Consider the following 26,061-nt stretch of genomic DNA (forward strand, 5'->3'; position numbering starts at 1 on the left):
GTTGTTCAAAATTATTTAAAAATATGTATTAGGTGTTGTTTTCAACATAAAATGTTATTTTAGCTATTAGAAATACACCTTACTTTTTCGCTTTAATTCTGTCCATTCTTTGCCCTGTGAAACAGCCATAAATTATGAAAATTAAGAGGTTTCTAGGTATGAATGTCTGAATTATTTTTTTTTATTTGTGCCCCCGAAAATGTACATCTACGTGAAGAAAATCCATGTGGTCGTGGATTACTTCAGTTCACTTCCATTTGAAATAATAAACATTTATAGGATGATTTATGTAGGCTATATAACTATATTGTTATATCTTTATAACATTTGAAGTGTGGCTCTACGTTTATTCATTTTCTTTCATTCTTAGCGTGCAAAATCGTAAAATCGGCGATGCCACCTGTATTGTAACAATGGGAATGCGAATTATTCGTTTAAGTAATACTATAACCTTATGCTACGTTTTGATCATTCACTCGGTATTTTGTCTTGCGTTCAAGTTACAAGCCCCGAAAAAAGCACACTTTGGGTGAGAGGGCAAATTCAATGCTTATTATAGCCAGGGGCGGACCCAGGAGTGTTTCCCTAGTGACCCGGGCAACACCCTTAATTTCATACTAAATGTTGTTTCTGCCACTAAATTAAAAGTTTGATTTCATTGATATACAATATCCATCCGGACCCCGAACTTGATAGGCTTAGTCATAAAGTAGTTAAGAGTTGCAGGGCATTTTATCATTGCTGAATGTTTTGATGTTAGCTTAATTGTTAAAATTGGTAAAAGAAATAATATAATGCTGGCGCCAACTTCCGGTCATTTTCTTACAAAATATTGCATTACAATAAATATAAATATGTATGGTCTGAGCAAATTGAGACCATTTTAAAATGTCCATGACCAGCCGTTTTTTAGATACAGTACAAGTCAAGGTCAAGGGTCAATAGTACAGAAAAATAGCATTTCCGGTTACATTTAGTAAAAATGTTCTATTACAACGAATATAAATATATATATTCCGAGTATTTTGATACCAATATCTTGTCAATAGACCAAAGGGTTATGGAGATATGGCCATTTGGTCGCCATTTTGAAATTGGGACTGTTACCATGGTTACAGGATCGTGAAAATTTGTTACCTAGCATTTTTGGTATCCTAGCACCATAATAAAGTGAAATCAAGTGAAATCTCACTTTGGGCATTAAAATCCTACGGAACCCCTATTTTCATACATGAGGAACCTGACTGTCTACATTATCAAATAATAGTTTGACAAAAAAAGTGTGATGTGTCCACATATATGGTAGTGATATGCCTAAATATGGTAGTGATATGACAACATCATGTCCACATATAGGCACATCACATTTTTCTATCACATAAAGTTTGATAGTGTAGACAGAGCTTTATGAGATTGAGAATGCTATCCGAAACGATGAAAACACCCATGAAACTCTTGCCACAGACACAACCAAACCCAACTATTTTACAAGATGATTCCAAATAAGGAAACTCAAATTAGAATATTTAAATGATTTAGTTTGCGTGTAGTTTATTTCTTTTGTAATGTTACTTTGATTGTAATAATAATAACATTCTAAATTTTAAATAGGAATTTATTTTTTATTATGTTGAATCGAAAATGATATTCCATTTCATCATATATTATTTTATTTACTGTATATTTATTCGCATACAAGAAATTATTCGCAATTAATCATTCGAATCCGTCGACAAAAAATGATTATTTTATATAACAAAATACTATTCTGGATAATTACTGGACACACAATGATTTGCCAGCTTATTAGATGGTTTCAATAATTAGCAATCACATGAGTCCTTCAAACAGATATCTATACATTTTTAAATGTACTGGCGATATTATTACTTACTATTTATAGAAACTTTATAAGAAAATGTCTACATTTAATATATTTTACTATTAATCGCCTCGAGTAGTGACAGCTATTATTATTATTTTGTTTATAAGATAAATTTTTAAGATATAATAGGCATATTTAATGCTTGGTTCCCACTAGTACGCTACGCAAATAATTTAGCCAATCACAAGCGCGATGTATTATCCGAACTGTCGCTTGTGATTGGTTGATTCACTTGCATTGCGCTTACGCGCTTGCGTTGCGTCATAGTGTGAACCAAGCTTTAGTATCACTGAAAATGTCCATGCGTTCCATTCTGACAAAATAAGATTCTTATAATTCTGAACGTTGTTGCATGGACGTGACCTATGCTATAACCAAGGCAATATGTATAACTAAGTTTAAATCTTTGAGTACTGTTTATGTGTCTAAACACTGGGACTTCTGACACGACCTAATTTATATTTATGCTGCCCACCTAGTCTAACCCAGTTGCTTATAAAATCAAATTAGTTTTCGAGATTGGTGTTCTCCGATATCAATATTTAGAATCATATTAATCATAAATCTAGCCTGTGTGGATGCTGCACTTCCACGTGAGTGTGAAAGCCAAACATGGACCTATAAATAGGTTTAGCCTATGTGAGAACCAATCTTTCGTTTGGATGCCCGGGTTGTAACTAAATGGTAGAAGGGGATTTGGGTGTTCAACTCGTTTTTTTTATAATATCTTCGTAATTCTTGAAACGTCTGTTGTATGGGAGGCCATATGACGCAACCATTCGTTAACAGGCAGAGAGTGATTTGAATAACTATCACGTGACATGTTAGTTTTATTGTGATAAATAGATATGCGTGATTCCCAGGATGCGACGCAAGAACGTAAGCGCAACGCAAGTAATTTAGCCAATTATATGCGATGGATTATCCGAACTGTCGCTTGTCATTGGTCACATCGCTTGGACGCAACGTCCTAATTGTGGGAACGAAGCTTTAAACAGCTGTTATGGAGTTGCAATGTGGACGCAAATTGAATAAGTATCGAATAAAACAAATTAATTCTACTTATATACAAACGATCAATAATGATGTATACTGTGTCAGTGCATCTAATAACAACATAAATGTCACGAAGATCCGATACCATGACAACCATATTTATTCATTGAAAATAATAATCCTATAGATCTACAATAATTTTGTTGTTTTCAAGAAACAGTAAATGTTGCAAGGTCATATTAGTAATATTATCGATGTGGTTGCAAGTGGAGTAAGTGTTTGGTATATTTATAAAAGTTGAATTGAATATACTTACAGACACAATAATTACCTAGTTAGAGTCCATGACCTAAATAAAAATATTTTGTTTAAATGCATATGCTGATTGGCATATATACTAATACTGTTGATATTTTTTGTAAAATAGATCTCTGGTGACGATTATTTTTCATATTAATAATGACGTTTTTGTGTATATATCGTATAATGTTGATATTTTTGTAAAACAGATCTCCGGTCACGGATTATATTTCATATACCTATTGATAATGTCTTGACATTTTTGTGTATATATTTGTATATATATATAATGGTTCGAAAGGGAGCATCAATATTTATTTATTATTCGAAGGTCGGATCCCACCCTGATTGGTTCTGGAGGCGACGACTAACGGCGCATATCAGTAGGTTTTCGCCACTCGGAAGAGAACCTCGATATATAGGGCACCGTGTCATACCTATTGGCGTAACATTATTTTTGCATCAGAGATGTCTCGACAGAGATTAGCATGACGGGCATCATGGTACCAATAACTAAAATAACTAACTAGAATTGCATAATTCTTTCACTATCAAACTTTATGAGCCCATAATATAGATGATGTCATCACTACCATATTTGCGCATACCACTATACCATATTTGATCACATCAAACTAGTTTGATAGTGTAGACAGTGCTTAACACTCATCAATATTGAAGAATTATATTTAGGCCTATCTTATATTGACGAAAGAATACAAAATTACAAGTAAACTTGTATTTAGTATATTAAATAAATAAATTTCCGTAATAAACTAAACCTAATAGAATCTATTGAACCCTCCCTCACTTATTATTTTGGATGAAACAAGCCCCACCCTTCAAAATAAATGTATCCATTCAAGGTGCGCCAATAGAATGTGCTCCCAGTGAACATAACGTACAAAGGTGCCGCTTACGCGACAAGTAGTTTTAACGCGCGCGTGCGTGTTTTGCGTCAATAAGGTATACTCGGAATACATACATCTTTTTAATATAAGAAACCGTTCATTTCCATGATAATGTGTCAATACGTCATACATTGTACTCACTAATGCTTCCTAACTATATAATCGATATTATTTATCTTCAATATTACGTAGCCTAAATGCTAGACGGAAAAAAATTCATTTATTAATTAAAATGGCTTTTTATCGGTTTTATTACGGCCTAGAACATGTCATTCATCATCATAGCACCAATATCAAACAGCATTCAATAATAATGTAAGCGTTCAATATTCAGATTTTTAAATAATATCCTTCATGTGGTCACGAGGACATTACAACATTCGACAGCGAACTATTGGTGGTACGGTATATTAACTTTTATTATTATTTGCTGTATTTTTTAATCAAAAGAATGATCGTTTGTAAAATGCCTGTTATTTGAAAACCTGTATAATGTACATTAAAATTTATTCCAGAATTAACACAGCCTCGCGATGATAACGATATAGATGAACCTAACTTATTTTAATAAGTTCATAAATAAGTCCTATATGCTGTCATCGATTGTACAATGCGTATTGAAAATATTCAATTATTTTTGTTCATTATATCGACTGGAAGGGGTCTACAACCTCGTATTGGAGATGTTAATTAAATATCCATTGAAGAATGTTGATTAAAACGATTAGGCAATAATGACAAGTCGATTACGTTGGTTATTTTACATGCTCAGACAATTTACCCTTAAGCTTTGTTCCCATCATACGCATGTACGCACATTCAGCAACGCAGTCCTTTAACCAATCACAAACGACACTTTGGAATGCACACCTCCGTCGCTGATTGGTCAAATTCACTAATGTTCCTGTGTTGCGTGGGAATCAAGCATTATATAATTGATAAATACTTGACCGGCGCTTGATTAATTCGCCTTGTAATTAGTCTATTTTAAGCTGCTTTGAATCTGATGATTAATGAAGGCCTGTAGGCCTAGATAGATTGGTTACATCAGTGGTAATAGTTGTGGCTTAATACAACATGACAAATGCCTACAGAAGGCTTAAGGCTATTAAATATGATGTGATGATGTAGTGTACATACCGTCATATTTCTATATGACCGGATTAGTGCAGATTGATAGGACACGCGCGCGTGTGCGTTGAACGTGATACTTTCCGCTTCACGTAACCATTTTTTCACGCGTGCGTGGATTTCGCCCCAAACAACGACTATTGCTTATTATTATGTCAAATGTACGAAAATACGACGTACATTTTATCGTAGAATTATTTTAAGTAGTTTTAATTTATTACTATAGAGTTGCAAATTGTAGCGGGTAGTATATTATATTAGTAAATTCATTTTATTTTGTATGGAGGCTGTTTCAGAGGAGCTATGAACATCGTTAATCTGATGATAACCAAACCGGGCCATATAATTGACAAGGTGAACCGTGAAATCTTCACGCGTTTAATGTTTGTAGGATAAATGATGACGATTCGGTTCGGCATTAATATTGGCCAATTTAAGTCGATTTCGCTTCACATTAAAAAGAAAAATCACATGCACTTATTAGGGCGCGAGGCGGCCGTGTTTTTAAAAGGAAATAGTTTTTTCCAATTGTCAAAAGCTTGGTTCCCACTTACGCAAAGCGAGTGAGTTGACCAATCACAACTGCCGATTATCTATCGCTTCGTGATTGGTCCATTCGCGATGCGCTTACGTCATTGCGTAGTGTGGGAACCAAGCATGTATTTTATATTAAAAGTGAACTGTCGTATGTTGTAATAAACGTGAGCTGTCGTATTTTGTAATAACGTTCTATCGAAGTGATTAGTTGATTTGAAGCCACTTTACAAAGATATGCCTAGTTCGTTCAAAGTTTGATGACAATTATACGGCCTATAAAAATAGTATTTATAATAATTATGCATCTACCGTAGATAATCATTAAAAAATGTTTTTACAGGAACAAAACACAGGAACTCAAAATGTCACCAATAGCCTACAGTAATCCTATTATATGCATAAGTATATAACATAAATACATTGATGATGTGTTATCACTGTTGTAAGTACTATTAAAATACGAATTATTCTTTAGTTAGAATTAATGAGCATCATAATTATTGTTATCATTTGTAAATTTAAGAATACTTCCACTCTTCCACTTATGCATTCAATGAACATTAAAATAGTTTTGCTTTAAGTTACTACTGTAATCTTGAACATTAAAAGTACGTTATCCCCACGATATATTGATATTCAGTGGCATTCTCTTCTCCGTCGTGTACTCATACTCTCATATTACATTTATGATTAAATGATTAAGAGGACCGCGGGAGTTATTGAGTAAGTATATATTTATCTACGTTATTCTTGTGTCCGATACCGTAGGCATATTCCTGTAAAAACACCATAAACAGGATAAATTATTGGTACTATCAAACATGTCAAAGGCATCATGTTTTCTCTGAAGTTAGGCCTAAAGGTTTCTGCAAGTTCATTTTATCTTTCACGATCGACTTCGTTTGCGGCTGGATTTTAAAGTTGAACGCGCGCGTTTAAATGATGATACAGTCGCCGCGTGACATGAGTAGTGCCCGCGTGCGTCATAAACGTGTTGGTGTCCCCATATGGCCTTGATTCAAATTCACTATGAACAAAATTTGGCATATTGTTGGGGATTAAAATATCTGAAATATCATTGCGCAATATACACACATCATGTGTGTGACGTGTTTTTGGTTTTTTGTTAAATAATTTTTTACGAACATATCTGTCTGCATATTAGAAGGCTTGACAGGTTTTTAGGTGGCGTTAAGTGGGGTTGGCTGAGTGTATCGATTAGATAGACAACCTACTATTATCACAAATACAACACTTTAATTTAAATTTAACAAACACTCAGCTTCTAAAATGTCAAGCCGTGAATCACTATTATTTAGTAATGATGATTTACATTGTAGTTATTCTGTTTTGCCTCAGACCCCTCTCACTGGTGAATCGATACAGCATCACATAATAACAGTCTTAAACCCTAAAGTAGTAATATACCGCACATTACAGAGCTGGCGTTCATTAAAGTGAATTATGGGAATGGAAAAGGTGTCGAAGAAAGTCAATATTAATACTCTACCACAGGCAATCTTAACACTTTGGTGTCTCATTAATAAATAAAGAGTTCGGATTAGCTTACCTACGCGACTAATACGCGCCACGGCGAGTTTAAAAGTTGATAATAATGACGCGCACGTATCACAAACTTTACGCGCGCGATAAAAGATAATTTCCAATCTCATCGTTGTCGTCGACGTCTTCATCTTTGGCGGTGTATTTATTATCGTATAAGACCGTAATTTCATAATATTATATAATTTCTGTGTAACGTAGTTTAGGCCTATAATTATTACAGAATGGAATAGTAAATTGTAATAATTTGCGGTTACAGCTTAATATTGCAACAACATACTAATTTCAGAACACAATTCAAAACCAGGCACGAATACTAGATATAACAATAAAATAAAGGTTTTTTTTCGATTGTCATGTGTATAATTAGTAAGAGTGATTTATGTTTTGATATTATAAAATATATTGCTTTTGTATCGACAATAAAATATTGTGTATCTTGTATCCTTATTTGGGATACAATACTGCTAGAATTTTCTTAAGCAATCAAAAAATATATATGTGGGCCGTGGCCTATATCCTCATAACAAGCATAAATGGTTTGAAATTGTGAGGCTATTAAGCTTGTAGTGAGACTCGAGAGCCTGAATTAAAATACATCTAGACAAAATTGTGTGTTAAGCAAACTAATGTAGGAGCTAGATGAAACAAAATTGCGTCATCATCGCGTTGAGAATGCGTCATCATCGCGTTGAGAATGTGTCATCATTGCGTTGACAATGCGTCATCATCGCGTTGACAATGCGTCACCATTTTGGCGTATGAACTCAAAAGCATATTATTTCGTAAACGAGGACATGTTGGAACTAACATTATTAGTGTAGCACTTTTAACTATTGCAATGCCAAAAGTATATAATGGGCCTAGATACACTAGTTGTAGCTCCCGTTATTTTACACGCTATAACTCATGTATAATTCATACAAAATTGTAAACTGTTAAAATCCTGATAGAGTAGCACCCTGTATGAAGCTAAAGGCGTTACAATACATCTTAATCAGATGATGATATTAGCACAGAATGTTGTCAGAAACCATCGTTAGAAATCTTTACATTTCTTGGTGACGTAGTATCTAGGACACAGCACAAGAGCACGTCCTATATTGATGTCGTGCTACCACATTTACTACGTTTGATAGTCGTCGTACAGCAGTAGACCAAATTGCTTGACCAACTTACGTTTGGAGGTGAATGAAGAAAAGAAAGATAAGTCGATATTAAACTGGTTTCTTTTTTAGTTTTAGTCGGAAAACAAGACGAACTACCTTAAATTGAAATGTCATGCCATAAAAAACAGATTGAATCAAGTTTTTTTAACTGTAATAAACATTGACATAAAAATATAATAATATTTACTTGTTTACGAACATTCAATATGTAATGAATATACATAATATATTGTAACAATGTTTTAATAAGTAAATCGTAATTCACATGACATAGCACAAGGGCGTGCGACTCAAATGAGTTAACCAATCGCAGATTCGTTGCGCTTACGTCCTTGCGTCGCGCTTATTACGTACGGTACCTTGCGTTGCGCGTACGTCCCTTGCGTTGCGCTTTCGTCCCTTGCGTTGGATCCAAGTTTTCTTAAGCTTGGTTCCCACTAGCGACGCAACGCAAGGACGTAACGCAACGCAAGTGAATTGACCAATCACAAGCGATTGCTTATTCGCTTGTGATTGCTAACTGTCTATAACTTCGCTTGTCATTGGTTAAAACGCTTGCGTTGCGTTTACGTCCTTGCGTTACGTTCTAGTGGGAACCAAGCTTTAAGACTTATATAATTACTTCTGAATCGTTAAAAAGAAATACATAATTTCTTTTAAAATAAACACGTTGAATGTATTTGACATAAATCAATGTTTCCATTTCGCTGTACATAATCATTATTATTTTAACCATATTCGTCCTTGTCATAATCTGTACAAATGTTTTCTAAAATAACATGTAACATATATTTAGTTTATTACAGCGATTTGTTAGAGCTAAAATAACGCATTTTAATGCGAGCTATAATAAATTGTTCAGATAGGTTTCTTCCAATACAATTGATTTTAAAGTCGGAACGCCTTTGAAATTATTTAGATAATTCTTAGAAATCAGGGTACGTTTACCTTTTTGGTCATTTGGAGTTGAAGAATAAGAAAGTTGAAATATGGGTTTAGCCTCATGAGAAAACTATTGAGAGCTATGAAATGTATTTATTTTTTTAAAGCGAAAAAGATCTGTTGTGGACGGAGTCTAGAGAGTAAATTGAAGTTAGTGTAATACCTGTCTACACTATCAAACTAGTTTGACAACAAATGTATGATGGTAGTGATATGCCCAAATATAGTAGTGATAATATTAATGACATCATCATTTCCCTATAATTATGGGCTATTAGATTTGACTACACTATCAAACTAGCTTGACAAAAAAGAGTGTGACGGTAAGTGATAATGCCCAAATAATGATGGTAGTGATATGAAATCATCATTTCCATATACATGGGCACATCACATTTCGTTTTCACATAAAGTTTGATAGTGTAGACAGAGCTTAGGACTTAATTGGATAGACTTGTATGGTGATAATATCGTTATAAAGAATATGCTTTATCTGTACTGTAATAATAACTCGTATTATATTTTACAATTAAAAAAAATGATCAGACTAGGTTTTATCTGTAAAAATCATTGTCTGCCTGCATGAATACTATCAAATTTATTAGCTAGCTAGATAATTCCATTGCTGTCAAAATTCAAAATGTCACGTTCACATCTCTGTCGAAATGTCGTAAAAATTGTCACAAGTTAACTGATGTTAGTAATATTTTGAACTCATCGTCATGAAGTATGTATAGGCCTAATACCAATGCGTTATCTTGGGCCTCTGGTGTTCACACGGATTTCTGTCGAAATGTCGTAACAATTGTCACTTTAGTTGATGTTAGTAATATTTTGAACTCGTCGCCATGAAGTAGGTATAGGCCTAATACGTTATCTTGGACCTTTCGTGTAATATTTGATTCATTATTTGTTCGATGTATTTTCATCTACCTTTTTGAACAATTATAAGAGAGCATAATTGAGTACGTGGGATAATGATATGGTAACCTTCCGCTGTATATAATTTGTAATCGTATATAAAATTTAATTAATCGCCTCCACCGAAAACAAATTATATATTATAACCACATTATAATTCATCGCGTCTGTTTTAAGCAATTTTTTTAGCTTTTAGAAATTGTTTTATAAAATTATTAAGAAGAGACGTTAGTGTCCCAACCAGTACCTATAAAGCTTGGTTCCCACTAGGACGTAGACGCAACGCAAACGTGTTGACCAATGACAAGCGACAATTCGAATAATTCATCGCTTGTGATTGGTCAACTACCTTACGTTGCGTTACATGACGTGCGTTTTGTCTCTAGTGGGAACCAATCATTAGGCTTGGATCGTAGAACTGTACTTGCGCTGCGCAACAAGTTGCGTTGCGTCAAAATTTGGAACTAAACGTCATCGATGTAGTATGTATGCAGTGTGTATTATGTATTAATTCAACGATTAAATATGGACAAAAACAGAATATTAAAAGTGCTTCATTTCTGAATTGTCTTTAGTTATAACAAATTTCTTCTCTAAATGTCTCTGTAGAGCTTATTTTTGTAACGGTTCTAAATCCGGCAATTAGTTGTAGAGCTAAAATGACGAAAGATATGATAGATTGATTTTCAAAGTCACGTGAGTATTTGAAACGTTTACACATTTGTCTTCACTGAGTTAGTATCTAAGACATGTATTTATCTATCTATCAATTATTACACTGTATTATCTTGTTTAAATCCATCCATTCATTAAATCGTTTGTTGGTTACATCAAGTACATTACAGTGTTCATTAAATGTTACTATAATACACTACTTTCTCATCCATCCAAATATTTATTTTTCGCTCCTTCCCATTATGTTCCTTTTGTTGACAACATTTTAACATAAACACATGTAATATTTATAACAGGCCTGTGGCGATATTTACCATTCACACAATGAAAATACTTACCCTTAAAATTTACAAATTCTCTTATCTAAGTAAATACCGCTTAAGGCAAATACTTAAGTAAATAGTATTTAAAGGAAATATCTCGCTTAAGTGTGATTGGTGAAATATGGCCACTGGGCCTTAAAAGCTGTACATTTATCAAAATATAAATAAGCAGTAATATATTCTTACATTTTAAAATAAATCCAGAAAATTAGAACATGACTGTTGGGTTATTACCTAAATATTGTGCCACTTTAACAAAATATGTTTCTTTAATCTACTGGCTGTTCACAAAAACTATACATATTTCATATTTTCAAGTCAATCAATAGTTTAAAGATGTATTGTCCCCCTGAAAAAATAATTCTTTAACAATTTTTTGTTGAATATTACATTTTAATGTAACATAATAGTTATCCACTTTGACCAAAAATTATATCGAAAAACAATGTATGTACCTGAAAAAAATGTAATTTAAAGCAAAAAATGGTCAAATTGGCTGCCAGCCAATGGATTTTAACCATTTATTTTGTCATTTTATAAGTGAAAACATTTTTTTTTTCGTTTTTTTTTCTATGGAAATGATTAACTTTATTAAAACTACAAAACAACATATTCAAAGTCTGATTTAATTAATCTTCATTTTTCAATACATCTTTAACATTTTACTAAGTTGTACTGTATTGAATTTGAAGAATTTATAAATTTGAAGGGTACATGTTTGCCTACACATCATAAGGACAGTCACTGTCTGGTAGAGCACACACTATATATTTTTCGTATTTATTTATTTAATCACACTCTTGTTATATATGGTATAAAAGATGTAAATTAAAGCAAGACCTGTATATATAATATATATTATATTTCAATAAATTTGAATGGTTACCTATCATTACCAATACTTCAACTTTAACAGTATGTACACTATGCAATACTAGACATTTTTTCTCCACAGACATGATAAAGACATGTCTACACTATCACACTTTATGTGACAAAAAAATGTGATGTGCCCATATATGGACATGATGATGTCATATCACTACCACATTTGGTCATATCACTACCACATTTGGGCATATCACTACCATATTTGGGCACATCACACTTTTTTTTGTCAAACTAGTTAGTGATAGTGTAGACAGAGCTTTAGTCATTTGTTTCTGTACTAGATATCTCCCCCCACTAACATGATGATGCCTCATGCCACTTCAGATCTTCACATGTCAAAACCTGGCTCATTTAAAAGCTAAGAGTATGTTGGAATTTTTGACTTTATAACCAACACACTTTCCTGTAAAAAAAAGGAAAAAAATTGTGCGTGACATTGTACGTTGGAGATATTGATTAAATCAATCATAAACATATTAATAATTGAAAAACAGTAAATGTGAAATTATAAGGTAATAATAGATTAATCAAAGAAAGTTGGTAGTTGCTTCTTGTACCAACATTTTAAGTTGATACTAGTGTACAAAAATTTAAAAGAATGCTTCTGTTTAAGGGGAGGGGGAGGTCACATAGGTCTCTCGTCATTTCACAGTTCCATAGAGGAATATCCACGTATTTATACGTTGAAAACCACAGCAGATTATAAATTACAAGCATGGCGTTGATGGATTCTCACTGAAGAAAAACAACTTAATGTCTATTTCTTATTTAAATTATAAAATGGAACTTAATAATTCCATCAATTATTTCATCAAAAGTTACATAATTACAAAAATAATACTAATCAATAAATGAATAATTATAGTGTAATTTAAATTCTATTCTACTAACTTTTAAATATAATATATTTATATATGCCTGAGGCTCTAAGTTTACTAACAAACTAAGTATGTACACTTATGTTATTCAAATGATTACAGCCATTAATTAAGATTCTGCTTAATTTTAATTTAGTTCTAAGAAGAATAAATATTAAAGAACTTACAGCTCCACACGCCATCTCAATGTCGTTTAATGCTCTAACAACTTTCTCTTTCCATAATTTATTCATGACTTTCTTGGAGAGCTGAAAATTAAGCATTCAGATAATTCAGGTACCGAGTCAGCAGAACAAAAAGTATTTTATAAAATAGTAATTAATAGTAATTTTCTATTTTGTGTGTGTATTTATGTATGAGGAGGATTACAATACATTGTGGGATTGTATGTAAAATCATTCTTTATTTAAAATAAAACAAGGCCATATACATGGCTGCAGTCGCATGCTCAAGTTAGTGTTGACCGACCGATCAACATAGTGAGCTGTAGAGTCCCATCCCATCCCATCCCATCCCAGGTCACAGCTTAGTGGACCAAGCATATGCAGGACAAGACAACAAATAAAAACACTTAAAATGAATTGAATGATTGATAATAGGAAGTGATTATTACTGTAATGTAATGCAAGCTCGGTGGTCTAGAGGTATGAACGCCAGGCTAGTGATCTGGAGGTCTCGAGTCCCACCCGAGAACTACTTGCAAATTTTTTCGCAAATGTACTTAGTATAAAGTACAAATTATGTCAGAGTAGGGCAAAACATCTAATTACTCAACTCCCTGACGCAAAACTACAATTACAATCCTGTTGGTGCAGTACCCGCTGCTTACTTGGGCTCGAATCTAACCACTAGCCATCAGCGCAAGCTCGGTGGTCTAGAGGTATGAACGCCAGGCTAGTGATCTGGAGGTCGTGGGTTCGAGTCCCACCCGAGAACTACTTGCGAATTTTTCTCAAATGTACTTAGTATAAAGTACAAATTACGTCAGAGTAGGGCAAAACATCTAATTATTGTAATGTAAATGTTATATAAACATTGTTATTACTATAATAGTTGATACAAATTTATTTTGCTGAGGTTCCTTTTTGATTGGTAAGTGATCATGTCAAAACTATTCTACAGCAGTTACTGCAGTAACTATATTTTTAACTGCAGTAACATGCAGAAGTTTATAGGCAGTCACTGCAATAAACAGTGTATGAGTTATCAAAAAAAGCTTGCTACAAAATTGCATAAACAAAATTCACCTGTAAAATAAGAACATATGTTCTTAGTTCATTTTAAGAGTTAAACCCAATGTAGAACATTGCAATGCAATTGTCTGGCTCACTGGGGGCTAGCTGAATCCCTACAACATTAATAATCCAACATTGTATACACATTCAAAATTGTGGCTTGTATTTTACATTATTAGCCTTGATAATTATCTTGGATGTAGCAATATTGTTTTTCTAGTGGCACTATGACATCACAGGAAAACACATGACAAAATAATGATTAAAGTACAAAATAGTTTGAAAAAACAAATGATGATCTGAAGCCTTAAGGTGATGCTTAATTTCCATTACAAATGAAATAAGCGAGAACTAATTCCGGAACACTGTTCTGTATTCATTACAGAAACCCAGTTTACAAGAAGTAGTTGAACCATTTAACGAGAAATACAAGTTTTTATGTTTCTAGGTAATAATGATTACCTTATTTTGTTAAGGTCTAAAAATAGCTCTACATTATGATCTTGAAAATAGAAACTTTTATGTTTCGAAATTTGAGATAAGTTTTCTAATGAATAAGCGAGGCTTTGATATAAAATAAGCCGCAGGGTAAAGGAAGATCATGTAAGCTCTGTCTACACTATCAAAAAAGTTTGACAAAAAAAAGTGTGATGTGCCCAAGTATGGTAGTGATATGCCCAAATATGGTACTGATATGCCATTATCATGTCCATATATGGGCACATCACATTTTTTTGTCACATAAAGTTTGATAGTGTAGACGATGCTTAAGTCTACATCTATAATCAATTATAAATTTGTTTAAAAGTTTTGGTATAATTATAATTGATCTGTAACAATTATATATTAATCATGTTCAGCATTTTAATAAATGAAAAGTTTGTAACATTTTGCGTTTCATACTTACATGTGTTAATAAAGACTTAAGATGTGGAATCATGGCATCTCCGACAACATTACTGAGTTGAACCAGAGCATTCAGAGCGCCCTCAAACACACAATCATGTGCAGAAGCCTATTTTAAAAAACAAAAAGATAAAAATATATTTTTTTAATTAATTACTGTAATGTTGTAGCATAAGTTTCCAAATTCAAATCAAACATTGATTTATTATATAATAATTTATTTTATTATATAGATTGGCAAAATGTCTTCTCAAGAAAAACAAGAAAGCTAGGTCGACAAAATAGTACAGTAGCTCCATGATTAATTTGTAACTAACCCATATAACCTTATTAATCAAAATTATTCATTTTAACTTAATCATGGGGTTAACAAAATGAATAATCATGCTTGAATGAATACATTAATGCCTAATACATTTTATCTTTATTATGAAAAAATATTGCTTTAAAAGGACTGTGTAATGACCAATATAAACCTTATACATGATTAAAATCTAGTGATTGGAATCGAAGTATCTACCACTAAAATTAAAGTATGCAATTAAACTATTTAAAACAAGAGATGAGATAGTGGATTAATAGAGAGTTGTTTGTATTGTAAGGAAATGTTCTTTAAAAAACATGTTCTCGTAGCCGTCTTCTTCTGAAGACACATGGCCGTCATTGGCGGATACTAGTATCACTTGACTTCACTGCTGGTGTACTTGAGATGTTTATACCATGCTATACACTTTTATTTTAATTACTGATTTATATCAACTCTATCAGAAAGACAGCTTTCAAAAGTTTTCAAAACCATTTTAAAAAACAAACCTTTTTAGTTTAGCATTCCACTGTTTTTGGGACAATCTGCTGCTTGTTAAAAAGCGCTATATAAATATTACAACACATAATGTTTATTTATTATGGATTTATCAGTAGCTGCAGCTGTCATTATTTCATAGTTTTTTAATACTGATACCATTACAGTACAGTAAGATGGAATTAACATTCAAGAAAATCAATATATATATATAATTGATTCCTTCTTAATCAATTAAAAGGGTCACATTAAATTCAAAATAACAACTATTGAAATGTCACCATAAGTGAGTACATTTAATTAAATGTGAGCGAATACTGTTGAGATCCTACTTAAGTGAACATAAGACCAAGGCCAAACGAATTACTATTTGCGTGTTAAAGTAACTTGGTTAAATATTACACAAATCATCAAATCTAAATTTTAAAGTACAATTATCAGCCTTGAATTACTTTAATTAAAAAGCATTATTGGCCATTTTTGCTTATATTACACCTACTATATACACATATTTTATTTTGTGCATTGTTTTTTCTTTTAGGAAAAAAGAATTTTTAAAAACCCACGCACAAACTTAATCTAATTTAGTGTGTTTACAGGATGTTGTCTTGTACCAAATTTACCAAAATTCATACATGTATTTAAATGTTATCATTTATTTTAAAAAATTGTCAGCAACAACAAAATCCAATCAACAAATCTTTTTGTGTAAGAAAAGTGACAAGTTAAATTCATATATCAATCATATTATTGTACAAATTCAGATTATTCAGTGACATTACAAATTCTGAATTATAAACAAAATGTAATGCAGGTTAAGAAGGTAAAATACTATACATGTATAATTTGTTTTCTTGTCGAACATCCTTGAGCTATGGTTGCTGTATTGATTTGTATTCTAAAATAATACATTAACTGAATTAAAAAGTTTTGTACATTATACATTCCATTAACCTTTACATAAAAAATTGAGATTCATTTCATTCATTAAAAGTGTTTGCTTGTGCAAGAAAACAGCCTTCAACAAACAAACAATTGAATGATACTTAGCGAGTGAGTTGCCGAGCGCTTATGACAGTGGAACCGTAATTACTGGGGGGGGGGGGGGGGGGGGAGGTGATGGGGTTGTGGATGTGGTACTAGTACACACACAGCCATTGCCATTCATCAGCCACTGATCATAACTGGGCTTTTAATGAAGAGGTTACCCAGTATAAATAAATAATAAAAAAAAAAAAATAATGGTGCCAAAATCATGAAGGAATCATGATTATAGCAAAACATTTAACAAAATTCCAAACACATCATGAAGAAAAAAACTACACCATTCAATCAGATATTTTATGTTCCAATTGTCACTTGATTGAAATGATTTAACTTCTTCCAAAATAATTTATATCAAAATGTCAATACCACTTTCCTTAATAGAAAGAATAAAATTTACCCAAAGGACGGTAAGACATATTTGTCAAAATGATATCAATTGTATGAGATATAAGGCAGGTGGTGTTCTAATTTAGCTTGCTTGTCTGGTTAAATTCTCCCAGGGTATCATCTCTAGCGACAATAAACATCCTGCAGTATCGTGTCTACTAACTGTAACAGGCCCATACCATAGCACCTAAACCTACTGTATAAATAATCTCTCACTATACTACTACTAATGGCATCAGTTTATATATTTTGTTTTAAACTTAAATTTATAATAATGTAGACAATTTGTTCTTGAGCTATGGAAAATTTTGTATTCTTTTTTTCCCAAATAAAAGATGAAATGAAATAATGCTTTAGAATTTTATTAAGCATGCTTTAGCTCTCCTGTTACTTTAAAATTAACAGTTGAATGTTGATATCTAAATTGCCCAGTATATTGCATATTATACTTTGATGAATATCACTTAATTTGTAACTGGCAAGTAAAATGTCATTCAGATGAAATCATGTTGACATTAGAGCTTTTAGTCATTTCACAATTAAGATAATTGTAAGAATATTCATTTGGAATTGAGTAACTTGTCAAATCATACATTATAACGTATTAAAACATACAATATTTATTACTTGATAGTGACAAGAGATACCTGACATTTTTGTACCTGCTTGTTTTCATATCAAATTTCATATAAAAGTTAAATTACACTTATTACTGTATGATATCTCACATAATTCATGAACTTTACCATAATAGAAGTGATAATTTAGAAATTGATATAATAAATACATTAAAATATTATATAGGCTAGAAAATGAACTCACTGAATGAACCATAAATAGGAACCTACATCTGGTAGGTTAGCATGATACTAAGTTACTACAGCGTACTAATTAACTTCTGCAAACTTTTTGTAGACATTTAGACGGATGTGAAACAAATCTCTTGTTTTTCAGACAGTTTATGGTTTGAAAAATTGGATTGAGAAAAATATCAATAAAAATGAAATTTTACAATTATTTTTAGTGCCAATTTAGGCTAAAGTTTCACAATTCAGTCCATTATTTGTATTATTAATATTTTAGTTGTTACTATATTTAGAAGCAGCAGCCATGTACACAAAACTGTTGAACAACACTTCAGTAGCTAGATTGATATATCTTTACTTTCAACTTGTCATCTAACTTTGCGTTATATCCTAGAATTACTATTTTGCACTCACATTATAATCTGTGCATTTTTTTTAACAAGGTCATATCTTGAACTCTCTTTGATTTTAATAAAAAAGCATATTAACAAGTGGCCTTTATAATTTGTTGTCCTCGATTCTATTTTTGTTGTTTGTGAACTTGAGTCTGAAAGCTTTGGGGACGTAGATGAAAGTGACTTACGATAGCTCGTCGGAGCTGTCACTTGTCATTGGTCAATTCTACTATTTCACTGTGTGATAATAACAATTTGGAAGGAACTTACTAGAGCGCTTCTTATTGGAGGAATAAGCCTAGGCAGTACAGGCATGGCTTTAACTTGAGCATCAGGTACTTGCAGCAGTTCTTTAAAGCCATTCTGAGCCACAAACATGTACGGATGCTTAAACTCTTGAAGACCCTAAGATTCATGATATAACAAAGACTTTGTCATGGTAACATAATCCATCAAAATAGAAAAGTTTATAATATAAATTTCAAAATAACCATAATGGTAAATAATTGACAGTCTGGGTCAACAAGTAAATACCACCACACAAATACCACCGTGCAGTTGCTTAGTATTACCATACCACAATGCCATGTTGATGCCCTGGTGTGTAAACTTGTTTTGCCAGGCAATGTGAAAGGGGTTCGTTTCTTTCATGGTATATGAATTACAATTACTGTCAACTCTCCCAATACCGGACTCTCTGAAAATCAGACTTTTCTTGAGGTCCAAAAGGTCCGAAATTCATATTTACCATTTCAAAACACATTCCGAATACCAGACTTTACAGAAAACCAGACAAATTCGGCCACCCCAAAGGTGTCCGGTTTTGAGAGAGTTGACTGTATTTGAAATTCAATGTTTATTTGTATAAAGTCTACTTTACCTCAGCTAGTGTAATGAGGAGAGGATCAAATGATAACATATTTGGATCTGTACTCCATTGTAACTTATGTTTAACAGAACCATGACTCAACCTACAATATAATATCACAAAAAATATTAATAGTTACTTTTCCTGTTAATTATTAGTAGTTTAATTAAATAAAGTTTGTGGAAAAGGGATTGTACCGTTTATCAACACTAATCTACCAAGACAACACCCCCCCCCCCCACCCCCTCCTTGAACGCCACTGAACCAATAACAACAATCAACCTCGTGGTGTCTTTCCGACGAGTAGATATAACAAAATTTTATTTTGAGTCATAAATTACAAGAAATTTTCCCCAGAATGTTTTAATTTGAAAACCGTACAAAAACGAAGTCACAGAGTAGACGCAGAGGATAACAATTAGTTTTTAGTCTGTTTTTTCAATAATAATATTATTAGTCTGTCAAAAATAGATAATTATAAAGTGGTTCATAATTTCTACCACCACTGTGTAACACTTACCTGCAAGGAATTCCACCATTGGTGTACACACTTGCAAATGCTGATTTTGGAGTTTTTGCATCTGCAAACTAAATTTTAATTTTGTTCATTATTATTTTATAGCATGATGATGGAGAGTTTACTTCATACCAACCATAACTTGATTAGGCTAGTTAGGCTTAAGTCAATTACATCTTCATGAACACATCAGCTCTGTTTTGTGATAAAAGAATTAAGTAGAGGGGAGGGGGTTACGTAGGCCTACTTCTAAAAAAAAATGTATACAACAACTAGCAAACGCACTGTGCTGTGTATTAAACTAATCTCTCGTCCTATCATATCAAGAAACGTTTAAGGATAGCTTACAGGATTTACTGTTTTGGGGTTCAACTTCTGAGACGGTTTTACAGGAGACGGTCTAGGCCTAGGCCCACTACTATTATTACCACTAGCAGCCCGACCACCACGAATATCCCCGGCTGCTCCAGTTTTGCCTTGGCTGCCAGATTTGGCATTTGTTGGCCTAGCTTTACTACCAGAAGTTGACCTTGGTGGTCCAAATGAGGACATTATTGTTTATTCAGTGTACTAATACATAGTATAAACAGCTTTTAATGATATAAACCCCGCGATTATGAGGTTTGCAAATGAATATTCTACAACTATTTACTCGAAGTGAGGAAACGAGTACCGGGGTCTGTCACGGTTTGTTTGACGTTGCTCTGTTGTGTACTGTTTGTGAGGAATAGTATGAAACGTCATTAATGCATTTAGCTGGCCGTTGTATGTACTATCCAAATTGTAATAATATTGTCATAATAATATTATTTAAATTGCTTTTGGTCCTACTAAACATCACACAATAATCTTGTTCAATTTTCATATGTTAATATTTACAAAATGCTGCAAAGAGTAATTTGCTTATCCGAAAATATATTTTAGACACTAATGGCCCACCCTACCTAGGCTTAGTTACCTTGGTTGCAAAAATACTACTCTCTACGACGCTTGACCTTGCCCATGCCTCAATTTATTATGATTTAATGTAAAATGGATAACAACATCCGACAATTATTGGGTGCAGCACAATTATATGGGGGTATGTTTCAATTTCTTTATAAATAAATAAGGAGGCTGTATTCTAGGAGTAATTATAGGTCAGTAGTATAGGCTAGGCCCCAGCCTAGTAGGCCTACTACTAGCCTAGGAGCAAAAGGGTGTACATCGTGTTCATCGCGTTACATTCCCTATCAAAGTCTGGTGTAGTAGGGCCAGACCCTAGTAGGCCTGAAGAGTAGGATTTACCGGAGAGAGAGTGTAGCTAGGCTGTAGAGGGCGCTAGGCTTAGGTTAAATAAAAACAAAACAAGGTGTAGGCTTAGCGTCAGCGAAGTTGCAGTCGGATTGATTTCTAAAAACTCCGGAGTTTGATGTTGGTACCTTTCACACCAGTTGGTTTGCGTTCCAGAGAGCATTCAGCTGTTCAATCCCGCTGTTTTGAACTCCGGAGTTGCTTGATTTTACCTTTCACAACAACCGGGGCTTCAACTCCGGAGTGTCTCCGAAGTTTTGCTTTTGGTGTGAAAGGAGTATTAAAGCCAGAGATGGAACGACGAAACCTGCTTTCATCATTCCTTGATGGACATCTTTGGGGAGAAATTTAAAAAAAAGCCTCCTTTCTTTTTTGGAAAAGGCAGGACGCTAAACATGTTTTTTTTTACTTGTCCTTAACAGTTAATGGCGAAGAATCCTTCTTACATCAGGCTTTCGAACAGCTCAAAGCAGCCTCCGATCGCCGACCTTCCAGTGATGGACCAGAGCCTTGTGGTCAAGATCTTTATGTCCAGTGTGCTGAAATAGCTTTACAAGTAAGTGTAACTGCTTTTTTTATGCTCTACTTTGACAATTACAGAAATTGCCAAAAATGATTTTTTTATAATTATTGATTTGATCTCCTCAAAACATAATTTTATTTCAATTAAAGGATTTTTCTATTTTGGTATAATAATTTTTCAGTATGGTTTAATTGAAATGACGAAGATATGTCTTGATATGTATCTGCATCGTACGCCACCATCCAATCAATTTCTTTGCCGAGCCTACCTCTGTCATGCACAGCTTTTAGCCCCAAAGTCTGCAGAAGAGATTGTAAGTATCAAACTGTTATATAGACTGTATAAGATATAACAAACAAATTTGAACAAAAGTAAATAAAAAGCCATTTAGACAATAAATCCATCTTCTATTGTGTATGTATCTCACTTTTCAAAATTATAACTTAAAATCCAAAAAAATTAAAATAAAGAAATAAAGGTGTGAAAATATGAGTGTGCTAGAATTAAGGTCTTAAAAATTAATTTCTAAGCTGGTTAAGCCTACAGTACCTTTCCAAAGCCTATATTTCTATCAACAGGGATACAAGGTGGTAACCACCCGGCCCGGGCCTCCTCTAAATTTCACAAATTGTAATGTAAAAGAGGGCATCAACTTAAGTTCAGCACTCATTTCACTAGTTTTAGTCCCTGCTGTGCCCCACCCCCTATTTCAAAATCCTGGATCTTCCACTGAGTAAACCAACTTATTATGTAAGTTGCATTGCATAGTTGCCCAAAAGTGAAACAGATTTCTACCAATAATTCACATGACCCTCATTAAATCACAATACATATATTGTGAAAGAGTGTCACTTATCTTATTGTTTTATGATTTGACCTTTTTTTTTTCAGAGTCAGTTAGACAAAGCTAATGTGTATATCCTGAAAGCAATTCAGTTTGCTAAGTCAAATTCAAGGTAGTATTATTATACAATCAATCACTTAGTATTGTAAAAATCAATTTGATGTATGATTGTGTCTAGATAATGTTGTATATTTAAAAGCGGACTGCCAATAATGAATTGATTCTATACATAGGACACATCCAAACGATATGTTTTACAAGTGATTCGAGGTGTTTTTGTGAGAAAATGTATTTTTGAACTGGATTTGTTTTTTTTTGTATGACTACTGTATATTATTTTGTGCTCTTGCAATGTATAATTATGTTTTAATTTCCTAATTGTTAATGTTTCTGTCTCAGTATAATAGTATTATTATAGTTGCATTACTCAATCCTATCTTGTTTTCATTTCTAGGTATCATTTTCTAGTGTTCAATGCATCCGTTCTTTACTGGCAGTTCTGTCGGCCGTTTCTCAAGCCTAACTATCGTCAACACCTCTCTATCAGCCTTCACAGCGTTGTTAAAGCACTAGACGATATCGATGACAAAGACTATGAATGGAGAGCTCAGTTGATGTTGGCGCTCATCGAGTGTCATGTGGACGCTGGTAGAAATAAAGAGGCTGGTGAGGTGAGCAAAGCTGCAGGGGAGTTTATCAAGGCTAATGTACCTGGCTTGTATAAGCAAGTGCTTCAACTACAGGTAAGTATCTGCCTAGTCTACATGAATAGAGGAATTGTGTTGTTGAATAATTGTCTGTTTTTTATTTACAGACATAAATCTAAGCCTACCATTTTACCATTTAAGGCAGGGGCTCAAACCATAGCCAAAATAATACAAATTCAATCAGTTTTGGGGATTATATTATATTATTATGTGCTTATATAAAGATTTTTTATATTTGGAGAGTATTATATTCAAGTTTAAAAAATAGAATAAAAACAAATTTATTGTAAAATAGTGTCACTGATATCATCATTAAAACTGTGTGCTAATTCTACTACATTACAACACATGTGGTAGTAGTATATCACATTATTTTGGGAGATATAGTATTTCCAATAAATTTGAATCGACTACATTATTATAGTATAATAATAGAATCTGGTCATAAATCTTAAAATGTTGACATTAAATTTATCTCTGTCAGATCCTTTAGTGTCTCTGATGATAATAATAAATATTCTTTTCTCACTTTTTAAGACACCAAATAGAACTGAAAACTATTAAAACGATTTATAGCTACACTTGCAATTAACTGTACCCTTTAGAGAATTATAAGATGTCTCTAGTGAACAGCTACAAGTGGTTTAATAGACAGTAATGATTTAGCAAGTCCTATCTGTTTGCTGTTGGTGATTTGTATTCTTTATTTTTAAGCCTATCATTACCATTTCAGTTTTTATTGTAGATTTCTATTCATTTTAGTTCCGATAGCTTAATTACAGCCAATGGCTCAATCATGAATTAACCATGTTTGGCAGTGGCGGATCCAGGATTTTGAAATAGGGGGCCTAAGCATGGTGAAATAAAGGGCTGAGCTCAATTTGATGTCCTTTCTTTTACATTACAATTTTGGGGTGGGGGAAACACCGACTAGGGCCCCTTGGATCCACCCCTGTTTGGTCAGTTTTACACATACATGTTTGTGCAACAGATTCTACCAAACAACATAGAGTACTCCAATTAAAAACATTACTTTTCTAGTAAATTAAAAGTATGCAACTTTAACCACATTTTGTTGCTTTCATAGATACAACACCACCTGGTGGAAAGCAGTAAAGTTGCAAAAGAGATTAAGTCTAATGGTGATCTTACTGGATATTATAAACTTGCCAGGATGAAGTTGTAAGTTCTCAATTAATAATCATTTATTAAAACATGTAATCTAACTCGTACAATTGGTTACTTCTGCTACTCTCATTCCTGAGGACAATCAAAGCATATTGATCGAAACTTCGAGAATCTCAACGAACCACAAACTTTATATCAACATTTGAAAACTAGTTTGATAGTGTAGACAGACCTTTAGACACGACAGAGCTTAATAAGATTAAAATGTTAACTGTACAGCCAGATTGGTTATCTCTACCAAACTGGCTGTGATGGACTGGTTAATATCGGTGTTTTGCTTACAATCGTTCACAGATCTCTTGAACAGAATGATGTGCCAGATGTAAGAGGTAGTTTAGAGCGATTACTTAACCAGTTCACACAGGACCCTGACGAGATACGTACTGGTACGAACTCTAGGGCATCAAGTGTCACAGTGGGGCGCAAAACACCTACCGGACCTGCACCACCAACTCCAACATCAATCGAAGAAAGGTAAGTAATAATATAAGTAATAGTTTATAATGTTTGTATTTTGTAGCCTTATAAATCAGGGGATTAAAAACAAAGCAGCGAATAATATTTTTATATCGTATGAACATGTAAATTAAGAATCTCTCAATACTCGAAACTACTCCGTAAAATATCTGATAAGTGAAAACTCAAACCACAATCATTAACAGTAGCATAAAATGATTTATTTATTAACATGTAGATTAAAAAAAATCTCTCAATACTAGAAACTACTCCTTAAAAAGTGAAAACTCTTCATTTACTGTACCACATTAACAGTAGCATGAAATGATAGCGCTATTAGTTGTTATTTATGTGTTTCTATCTCGTTAAATGATTATATTATCTTTATACTTTGTAGTAAAAGCACCTTAAAATCACAAAAACGACTATAAATAGTTACATTATTGCTTGTGTTAAAAGCAGGAAATTAATCTACTGTAGGTTTTTATTGTTGATAATTCTAACGTTCTAGCCTGGAGAAAAAGAACAGTTGGTAAATTAGTTTCTTCACTATTTTAGCTCGGTAAGGGTTATATTTCATTCAGTTTGCAACTTATGACAGGGTAGTTCCTGTGTTTGAACTGAGGCTAAACGAGTTGAATGACCAAGCAGTAGATATGTCGTAATGCTGTCCTGTGCCACACTGCCTACATCTCAAACAGTAAAAATGCCTTTCTGATAACAAAAACAAATACCTTTCATGGAAATTAAACTTGTCAGAAAAGACACACCATAATCCAGGCTCAGTTTGAAGCAAGCAATGACCTCAATCATTTACGTTTAGTGATCCTAGTTGTATTAATCTCATCTTTGTGTTTTTTATAATTTGTTTTTTTACATCAGTAAATCTAAGTCGGCTGACACTTCACTGTTGATGAGTCTTGTGAAAGTGGCCAAAACAGCCAATGAAGTGTAAGTTGTATTAC

General features: G+C 33.1%; 2 protein-coding genes and 1 non-coding gene across 3 annotated transcripts in view; 2 read left to right on the forward strand and 1 right to left on the reverse strand.

Moving 5' to 3' along the window:
• Positions 1–10,925: 10,925 nt before the first annotated feature.
• Positions 10,926–20,778, reverse strand: LOC144837286 (PACRG-like protein). Its single transcript, XM_078692336.1, has 7 exons — positions 20,434–20,778; positions 20,089–20,156; positions 19,581–19,671; positions 18,971–19,105; positions 15,265–15,372; positions 13,290–13,370; positions 10,926–12,647 (listed from the first exon to the last, which is right to left on the reverse strand). Exons 1-7 carry the CDS (start codon positions 20,635–20,637, stop codon positions 12,603–12,605), a joined length of 732 nt encoding a protein of 243 aa, XP_078548462.1. The 5' UTR covers positions 20,638–20,778; the 3' UTR covers positions 10,926–12,602.
• On the forward strand, positions 13,986–14,060 carry Trnat-agu (transfer RNA threonine (anticodon AGU)). Its single transcript has one exon. It is a non-coding gene; the product is annotated as a tRNA-Thr (tRNA).
• Positions 20,779–21,058: 280 nt separating the features above from the next.
• The window catches only part of LOC144838416 (cilia- and flagella-associated protein 46-like), a 105,622-nt gene continuing 100,619 nt past the window's right edge, over positions 21,059–26,061 (forward strand). The window contains exons 1-7 of the mRNA XM_078693756.1: positions 21,059–21,166; positions 21,801–21,934; positions 22,083–22,214; positions 22,793–22,857; positions 23,200–23,488; positions 24,540–24,634; positions 24,935–25,114. Of these exons, the coding sequence (XP_078549882.1) occupies positions 21,118–21,166; positions 21,801–21,934; positions 22,083–22,214; positions 22,793–22,857; positions 23,200–23,488; positions 24,540–24,634; positions 24,935–25,114 (944 nt within the window). The 5' untranslated portion in view covers positions 21,059–21,117. The remainder of the gene's footprint in view (positions 21,167–21,800; positions 21,935–22,082; positions 22,215–22,792; positions 22,858–23,199; positions 23,489–24,539; positions 24,635–24,934; positions 25,115–26,061) is intronic.

Source organism: Antedon bifida, chromosome 3 (genome assembly GCF_963402885.1).
Source record: "Antedon bifida chromosome 3, ecAntBifi1.1, whole genome shotgun sequence".
NCBI lineage: Eukaryota > Metazoa > Echinodermata > Crinoidea > Comatulida > Antedonidae > Antedon > Antedon bifida.

Bases quoted from the DNA above. Each gene is read 5' to 3' on its own strand.
- LOC144837286 (XM_078692336.1), bottom strand. From the start codon at position 20,637: ATGTCCTCATTTGGACCACCAAGGTCAACTTCTGGTAGTAAAGCTAGG. The intron at 19,106-19,580 runs GTAAAGTAGACT...CATGAATCTTAG, and splicing joins TCCTCATTACACTAGCTGAG to GGTCTTCAAGAGTTTAAGCA. The intron at 13,371-15,264 runs GTAAGTATGAAA...CTTAATTTTCAG, and splicing joins TTAAGTCTTTATTAACACAT to CTCTCCAAGAAAGTCATGAA.